This window comes from Gopherus evgoodei, chromosome 4, assembly GCF_007399415.2.
Source record: "Gopherus evgoodei ecotype Sinaloan lineage chromosome 4, rGopEvg1_v1.p, whole genome shotgun sequence".
NCBI lineage: Eukaryota > Metazoa > Chordata > Testudines > Testudinidae > Gopherus > Gopherus evgoodei.
Window position 1 is genome coordinate 63,682,502 of NC_044325.1, and position 9,532 is coordinate 63,692,033.

A 9,532-nucleotide genomic window follows, 5' to 3' on the forward strand; every position below is an offset into this window, starting at 1 on the left:
TCGTGGCTGGGGCGATCCCAGCAGCAAAGGGAGATCAGACTTACCTCCAAGAGCCTCCTCCAGCTGCAGGAAGCTCTGTGACTGCTGCCTTCAGAGCCCAGCTTCCCCCACGATTCCCTTTTGGGTCAGGACCCCTCAGGGTTACACCACCATAAAATTTCAGATGTAAACATCTGAAATCATGAAACTGACCAATTTTAAAATCCTCTGGCCGTGAAACTGACCAAAATGGACAATGAATTTGGTAGTGACTGGACCATGAGGCTGGGATTATTCCACAGGAACCATTTATTCCAAAAGGCTGATGAACTGCTATGGTTCTCAGGAATTTCTTGGGTCTCAGCTCACCACCATGGCTACATGTTAAAAGGTTTTCAACCACTTTCCTACCTGAAAATAACATGACATGCAAATCTTTATTACCTCTTGTTCTAGTGTCCTGGTTATTCGGATCTCTTCCTCTTCGCTCACATGAGCTTGGGCTTCTCGTTCCCGGGCTTCAAGGTCTGCAAAAACCCCAAACCCCAGTTATTGCCATTATTGTCTAAACAGCCAGGCTGGATGACACCAGAAACTAGAGATTCCTTTCCCAGACCTGGCTGCTCCTAGGGTTCCTTCCCTCAGTTCTCTGCCTGATGGCCTCTCCTGCCTCCCTTATATTTGGGTGGAGTGCTGAGCCAGCTGTAATGCTTTCCTCAGCAGGATCAGACTCTGCTAACAGCATGTGGGGTTTCACACAATCACTGTTTCATAAAGAATGATGTAAGAAAGTTCAGCCATTATGGATGGACAGCAGTTTAACTCAGAGAATTACACAGGTGGAAGAAATAAGCACCACAGCACCTCAAATGTTTCCCCCAGGGCAAAAGGGAATGATCTTGATTGCCATACCAAGCTTTACTTTCTTTCTTCTCTCATCAAGTTTTTGAGTCCTTTCTGCTGCCTGCTTCTTGGCTTTTCTCACTTTGTCATATGCCGCCTATGAAAGAAACAACAGAATATGAATGAATACAAAATAAAGAGGGAAAATAAGGGGTTATGAACAGAGTAGAGATTAGTTATTGATACATATTGAAACTAGAGGTGGAGAGTTTTCTAGCCACTGCTGGTGGCATTCATAAAAACACAAGATGTTACAAACCATTTTGAAATTATGACAACGCGAGAGCCTCAAGACGCAGCATGGAAGGGTCTAGAGGCATGGAGTCCAGGAGCTACTGTAAAGTGTTTTTAAGACAAAATTTGACCCATCTTCAGTGGCAGGAAGTGTGTTTTAGATTCATGGGCCAGCCATGAGTAGCCACTTATGGCATTGATACTATTGGTGAGGATGGTCATTTTCTGAATGGTGCAGAATAATAACCTGTTGGTGAGAGAAATCAGGTTTGCCCTAAAGTGAAGTTTAAAATAAAAAATTATTTTCTAGGAAACTCTTTACATGCAGAATGTGTAGCTTGACTTTAATTGATCAGACACAATCTTCTATTTCAAGGCAGATTCTATACTAATTGTAATAAATAATAATAATTCAGCATTTATATAGCACCTTAGGGCCAGATCCTCAGCTGGTGTAAACTAGCATAGTTTCACTGTGGAGGTATGCTGCTTTACACTAGTTGAGCATCTGGCCCACTGATCTTCACAACACTGCTGTGTGCTAGCAAGGCCCTGATCCTGAACAGATTTATGTACATGCTTAACTTGACGCTTTGAGAGTAGTGGGACCATTCACAGTGCATAAAGTTAGGTATGTATGTAAGTATCTTTATTTTAAATACTGGCGGAAAAGCTGGTGGTGTTTTACTTCATGAATATTTGGGTTTTCTAAGTGGAATTCCTCCTGCTGTTACTCCCACACACACACTTTAAAAATGGAAGATAAGTTGTTCTTGGAATCAAGACCACCACCATTCAAGGGAGAATAGATTAAAAATTTGGCCAGTCTTTCATAGAGATTTATTTATTGTTTTAAAACCTTATCTTCTGGTATTTTGATAAGCCTTTTCTGGTTATCTTAACTAGAAACTGTTATTGGCTTGTGGTCAACTTTTTGTCTTAATTCGCACTTTACATTTCTGGATTATTTACAGTGCTGCAGTTGGTAGCCTGTGGAGTTGCCTTAATAAAAGGACAGACATCAGTTGCATTAATTGGGGTTCCTGTTTATAAGTTTATCTCCCCCCCACCCATTTCAGATATGCTACCTGTGACACAAATTTTGAACAAGAGATCTCACATGTATTGAAAGTTTTACTTTGTATTAGCAGATATTACTTAGAATAAAAGCAACATGATCTTACTTCTGTCAGACATTCTTGTCTTTATAATTCAACAAGATACTTACTATTTTCTAAACATGACATCAGTCACATAAAATTAAGGGGTCCACGTGCCTATTTATTTTTTTACAGGCCTGATCTGATTTCAGAGCATATTGTTGGTGCTCAAGAGGAGTGCAGTACTCAGTCTCTCTCCAAACCAGGCCCTAACTTTTTTTTTTTTTTTTTTTTTTAAACTTGGAACATGTAAACACATGTTGGTAAACACAGTCTCAGCCAAGGTCTCTAACTCAGTCATTCCCACAGTGTATCAGGTGTGACCAAGAATATCTTTCTAGGTTCTTATACAGTGCCTATCCCCATCTGAGTTCACAAAGCCTAGAGATACACATTAGAACATGTAAACCTCTTACAGAAAAGATCCATAAAATGCAAGGCTCAATGGGAGTGGAGGGTGGAGAATGGGAAAGAAAGGAAGGCAGCTTTCACTACTTTAGAATACTTCCCTCTCCACTTATATAAGTATATTGGCAGATATAGGTAACATACACTGCCACCATGTCCAAGGGATGGTCATCCTTACCCTTGCTGCTGCATCTGTTAGTACTGCTAAGGCCTGAGATAGCTGGTGGAAGAGTTCCTCTGGGGATTAGAAAGGAAAGGGGTAAAACACAAAACACCAAGTAAGCCATTCACAGAGTTTCTGGATATATATCAGAGGTCGTAATTCCCTTATGGAAGATACCTATAGAATTCTAGAGAGAAGAATAACATTTCTACAGTATTTGTAAGCCAGCCTATAGCTCACGGCTCTGGAAGTCACTCACAAAACTATGCTCTATTATCTAAGCTTTCATTTAAATAGAAAAAAACCCACGGTTACTGGACCTTCAGGTTCTGAAGGAAATCTTGAAAATGTGAATCATATGTAACCAATGCAGTAAAGTGTTCCTGAGCCTGCAGATAACACGACTGTTTTTTCAGGCTAAGTATGAACTCTCCCTTTCATCTCAATGGGCAATTAATTCTGAAACCTTCAAATGACAATTGGAATGTCAATAATGTTAACTGTTTCACTGCTAATCATTTTAGGATTCATCTCACATGCTTATCCCACGGTCCCCAACTGTCTTCCATGCCTCCTAAAGTGTCGTAAGGACCAGCTTCCCTCTGAAAGTTGCTACAGTGCATTTATATATGATCAATATACAAATCTATGGAATATCAAACCGACAAACATGAGGACATCATAAAATAAACTGAACTTAATATCAAAATGAACATCAGTGGCTCCACCATATGGATGGTATTATTCATTTTCATATTAATTCATTAACATGTAAATTAAACAGCTGCAGAATTGAAGGAACTTGTCCATAATTTAGGTCCATTTCACTTCACAGTGTATGGAGACTTGCCTATAGCAGAGATATTATTTTCTCACAATGGGCACTACCCATATATAAATAACTAATGATATACAAGTTTTATATTAAAGGCTAAAGACTCTTACAACTGTAGATTAGAAGCGTGACCTGGCAGCCAGTGGGATATAATGGCCAAAGGTAGAGGATTCCCTCTGAGAATTACCATTAAGGAGAAGATTTTCAAAGGCAGAAATAGGAGTTAAGCACCCAACTGACATTTGTGCCAAGGTAAAACCGCCCCATGATCCACTATCTGTGCATTTAGGCTTATAACTCAGTTACCTAGTAGCTATGAATGTGTCTCAGGGCTTGTCTACATGATGAAGTAGTGTGTGCTTACGGAGGTGTGATTTCTAAAGTGCACTAATGTGCCTGCAGGTGCATACTAAAGTGTCTTTTACTACTACCTTAACACATGCTAGGGAACCTTTCATGCACACCAGCTGGATCTACATGGACCAATTAATGCATGTGTTAATGCACTTTAGAAATCACATCCCCTGTAAGTGCTCATTAGCTCACTGTGTAGACAAGACCTCAGAGATATGTGCACACACTGCATAACACAGGAACTTCCATAATTACTTGCAAAAACAGAGCTCTGCAACAGTAGACAAACACAGCAACGCCCAGGTGTCCATGCAGCTGGAACTGACAGGGAAAACCTGCTTGTTTCTACACAGACTGATCTTACCTGCTCTGGGATTGTCTGGGTTCTTATCCGGATGGCAAGTCAGGGCCTTCTGCCTGTATGCTTTCTTAACCTGTAAGAATCAGAACAGAGATTCACCAATGAGTGCAGCTCTCCACATACAATGAAAGGCCTTCAGGACAAAACATCACATAGGAACTCAAGAAATGTACGACTGAATATTTAAGGAGCGTATGTGTAAAAATGACATAAGGTTAGGCACCAGCACACACTGGCAAGACTGGAAGTGCCGCAGGCAACTGAGCAAATAAAGGAAGACTAGGACACTGATGGCACCACTGGCAGCTGGCTAGATAAATTAAACTATCCTACTGTAACTGCAGGAGGCTGTTTAAAGCTCAACTCCCAACTTTTCTACAGTGGTCTCACTTTATAATTAAATTGCACTGCAACAGAAAACATTCTAGCCAAGTAGATTCAGCAACCACTCAAATTCACTCAATTTGACTTTTTTTTTTTTAAAGCCAGAGGTTTCACTCCTAGATACAGCATATTGCAGTAATAAACCCTTAAGTCACAAGAGTAGATCACTACAGCCAAGGCCAACTTTAATATAATGAGGCACAATCTTCAGCAAGTCAGAAGTGGAAGGGGTGTTCTCTGCAGAGTATTTACTTGGAATGGAGGTTGTACAGCACACTGAACAAGTGGTATTGGCAAGGAGAGGAAATTTTGACCAAAGACTATACGATTTTAGTAATTGTCTCAGAGATCCATGTTAGTTTTAGGGTTTGGTTTTTTTCAACTATAGATATGCTGCTACAGAGATCATGTACATACAGTATTTCTTACCCTTCAAAGAGAAGTCAACAAAAATTTTACAAGCCACTGAATAGGATTTTAAAATCTGAGTTCTCTCTATTATAGGAAATCTTCATATGCAAGTATAAGATCAAGAAGAGTGACTTCCATCCATCTGCCAAAGAATCATTTTATTAATTGGCTGGAGGGAACCTGTGGTATTCAGACACCACCTGGTGGACATATAAAAGTAACAGTAAAGGCAACCAGAGCTAAAAACATAACAAACCTAAATCATGCACCTTCGTAAATGAGACTCCACTAAAAATAAAGTGACGTCTTCTCAAGGCACACATCATCCACAACATAGATAACTGTCAGAGGAACTCTCCAATGTGATGACATCAGTTAGGGCTTCCGAAACAACTGACCCAGGGAAAAATAATTCCCCCCTCAGTCACAGTTTATGGTGATGCTTAGCTGGCTCCAACTATACAAAGATTGCCCAGTTCTCTGGAATGCTTCAATACTTTATGTAAAGACATTGCTCTCCAGGTCGCTCATGTCACCTGCAGATTTGCCACATTTCTGTGCTGCACCTTCAATATAATCAATTTTCAACTGGTAATACAAACTGGCAAGTCAAATGGTTAGTTTATGCCAAATTGGTAAATATAAGCCTTGATCCATGCACGGTTGTGTCTCGTGCTTGCGTGGAAGCACAGATTCCAATAGTGCTACCTGCATGGATCCAATGGCAAGCCCAGAGTCTCAGAAAACAGCTTCCATCAAAAGAATATGATGGAAGTTTTCAGGGTACTAGCATCTGCCCTTCACACAATCCTTAAGCTTTCTGTTTCCCTATTGCAGGTAACTGAGAATTGCAGCGATTGTGAGAAATCATGAATACATTTGTGATGACATGAGAAGTTTCAAATAATAGATTGGGAATGAATTCCCTGTGGAAATCCTGAGCTGTTAATGATATAGGTTAGATAAGATAAGCATATATGACAAAAATGAAGAAGAGCATTCCACAAACCTTTGAAGAATATTATTTATAGGAACATCTTAATAGATTTCCTTCTTAAAGGTTTTAACCCCCACCCTTAATAAATACGAAGCATCAATGATGTCCGTGAAGTTTCCTATACACATTCCTCATAAATAATCTACTGACTGCACAAGGAAATCACATGATATAACAACAGGACCTCACCATTAAGTTCAAGAAATATATTCAAAACTATTTAGAAGGTGTTCATATCCTTCCTTTCAATAAATTGAAATTCATGACCATAGTCAGCCCTGGAGAAGTTGGGTGCAACTCCACTGAAGACAATGGAGCTCTGCCTCCTTATCCTGGTGTTAAATTTTGCTCCTATCTAATTAAAAGGACCCTTTCAACTTAAACATCATAATCCAGCTAAACCTACTAATGTTACTGTAACTGAAAATTACAGGAAAAAAGTTATTTATGTTAAGTTAAATTTTGTTTAATTGCCAACACTTGGTATTTAGTCAATTTCATTGTTCCTCTTTCCCCTATTGTTTGTGTGGGTCTATAAAACAGAGAGAAAAAACAGGATGAGGGGGGAAAAAAGGGAAACGTAATTGCAAAACCACAGAGGTTTAAGGAGACTCATGCAGATTTAGTATCAGAAACTACTTTTAACTCTTTTTTTAAACTGGGGCCAGGATTTCACCCCACATATTTAAGACAAGAAGCCAGAAAATATAGTACAGTGACTATAGTAGAGATGGTAATCAGTGAACTAGCAAATATTGTCTGTCCTATCAAATACCAGCAAACATGACTAAGATCACAATGCAACAGTATAATAAAACAATTACCATACTAGGTATTAATAGGAGTATCCCCATGCAAGATTAGTCCACACGATTAACAATCAGCTGACTTCCCCATAAAGTTAGCTGGGATGATTTAATTGGGAATTGGTCCTGCTTTGAGCAGGGGGTGGACTAGATGACCTCCTAAGGTCCCTTCCAACCCTGATATTCTGTGATTCTTTAAATGTAACTTTAAAACTCAAGGAACCAATGAGTTACATAGTGTTCCAGATTAGAGCTCCATACCAGGCCTAGTCTGTATATTCTTTTCTCTCACCTCTCCACCCTTCCCCCCTTCCATCCCCTCAAATTCAAGGTTTCCTTTCCCCATTCTCTGTATGTGTGTTGTCCATTTAGACTGCAAGTTCTTAGGGCAGGGATCTGTTTTAGTCCATCTGTAAAGTACCTAGCAAGTTGGGACCTTTTCTACATAAATAATAAATCACGGTACTAACTAGGCTTCATCAGGGGGAAATGCAATCATTATGTTCACCATGTTCAAGAGAGGCAAATGAAGAGTTCACAGGTGAATAATGAAGATTATAAAAATGTGGAATAACAGAATAATATTCACTCTAGAGAAAGGAGCAAAGAAAGCACAGCAACTCCCTATAAATAGGTAAAAAATGTTATATGACAGGTTCCTGTTATTTTCACTGAGTGAGAACACAACACGGAATACTGGGTTAAACTGGGAAATAAAGAAGTTACACAATCATCAGCAGGACCTGAGGCAGCTCTAATCTACACCAGGGTCCAAGCAGGCCCCCAGACAGCCCCAGAATGCAAAGATACCAGAAAGCAGTCCTTGTTCCTTCTCTGAACTGAGCAGCTTTACGTGGAATGCCAAACGGGGCCCAAATGTATCTACTGAGTTTAACTTTTGTGAGTCTGACCAGATACAGTAGGTTTCTTTTGTTTTAATCCTATTTATTTCTCTATTCTTAATCTTTGTTTTAGAACATTTTAGTCATAGACTGTTAAAACAAATGTTAACATGTGATCCAGTACTAAGTCAAGCCTTCCGACCTCTTGTGAGAGGGAGAAAATGGTATCTATCTTGGAGCACGGGGATGAGTGTCATGACATTAGAACCAAGTGCTGTGGCTTTGCTGAATGAGTGCAATCCAGATAAGCTGTGAATGGAACAGATGGCATGAAAAGCCAGTGGCCCATGATGAAGGTATATGACAGAAGCTTACAAACATTCATGAGATTTAGCGGACATCATAAAGAGAATTATGACAAGCTAGATGTTTTATAAGGTTTTTTTTAAAAAGTTACATGTATCAACCTATCAGGGTAGCCGTGTTAGTCTGGATCTGTAAAAGCAGCAAAGAATCCTGTGGCACCTTATAGACTAACAGACGTTTGGAGCATGAGCTTTCGTGGGTGAATACCCACTTCCTCAGATGCAACAAGTAACTGAATGCCATAATTCTCATTCTCCCCCAACACGCTCCTGCCTCTGAAGGAGAAGAATAGTTCAGGACGGCTCTGTCTGGTCACATAGACAGCTTCAGGAGATAAATTATCTGAGGAAGTGGGTAGTCACCCACGAAGCTCATGCTCCAAAACGTCTGTTAGTCTATAAGGTGCCACAGGATTCTTTGCTGCTTTCATGTATCACCTGCCTCCTCTTTGCCCTTCCTATCATCGTGTCATCGTCCACACAAAAAAAAACTGTCTGGGATTTGTCCTGCTCGGAGCAGGGGCTGGATTAGATGATCTCCTGAGGCCCCTTTCAGGCCCTGATATTCTATCATTCTAAGAGCTTTCTCATCAGTAGCTGTTGCCATATGGCACACCACAGTACCTCTCTGCCTCAAGAGCTCATCTCAAAACATCTTCCCCAGTCCCATACTGTGACTTCTTAAACATCAGCAGAAGCAGAGAGAATTGTTCCCTCCCATGTTATTTAACCCGTTAAGGTGCTCCAGGGTTTAGCCTCCCACACACAACATGTGACTAACATCTCTGGTCAGCGTTCATGGTGGCAATGAACACGAGTCACTACAGAGGTTGCCACTTTTCTACCGCTGCCCCGCACCAGGGGCAGCCCCACACGTGCTTTCCCATACTGGGGGCAGGGAGAGCGCCCAGGCCGCCCTGTATTTCTGGTAGCGCACAGCCGCCGTCACCGTGGTGTCAGACCCCGGGGCCGCCACGCGCTGCAGGGAGCGTCCGCCAACTGGGCGGGGCAGCCGGGAGCCCGGCGCCCTATGACCCCTCCCCGGTCAGGCCCCGACCTCCTTGTCCGAAGACTTCTCCCCGACCCCCAGCAGGGCGTAGAGGTCCAGCTGCAACAGCTCCTTATCGACCGCCATCTCCACTACACCCCTACAGCCCGGGGCCTCCGGCCGCCAGGTACCCTTTGCACCGCTGGCCCTGGTTATCCCCACCCCCTCGACCCTGCACCACTGGCTGATGGGATATGTAGTCTCTCCAGCCTCCGACTGACCGCTGGTTCGGGGAAGCGGAACTACAACTACCACAATGCCTCGCAAGGCCCACCCGGAAGG

General features: G+C 41.6%; 1 protein-coding gene across 1 annotated transcript in view; it reads right to left on the minus strand.

The window, feature by feature from the left end:
• The window catches only part of DNAJC17 (DnaJ heat shock protein family (Hsp40) member C17), a 30,324-nt gene extending 20,920 nt beyond the window's left edge, over positions 1 to 9,404 (minus strand). Inside the window, exons 1-5 of the mRNA XM_030559488.1 lie at positions 9,260 to 9,404; positions 4,401 to 4,470; positions 2,863 to 2,921; positions 892 to 979; positions 424 to 506 (exon numbers count right to left, since the gene is read on the minus strand). Coding sequence (XP_030415348.1) covers positions 424 to 506; positions 892 to 979; positions 2,863 to 2,921; positions 4,401 to 4,470; positions 9,260 to 9,337 — 378 coding nt within the window. The 5' untranslated portion in view covers positions 9,338 to 9,404. The remainder of the gene's footprint in view (positions 1 to 423; positions 507 to 891; positions 980 to 2,862; positions 2,922 to 4,400; positions 4,471 to 9,259) is intronic.
• Positions 9,405 to 9,532: the final 128 nt, after the last annotated feature.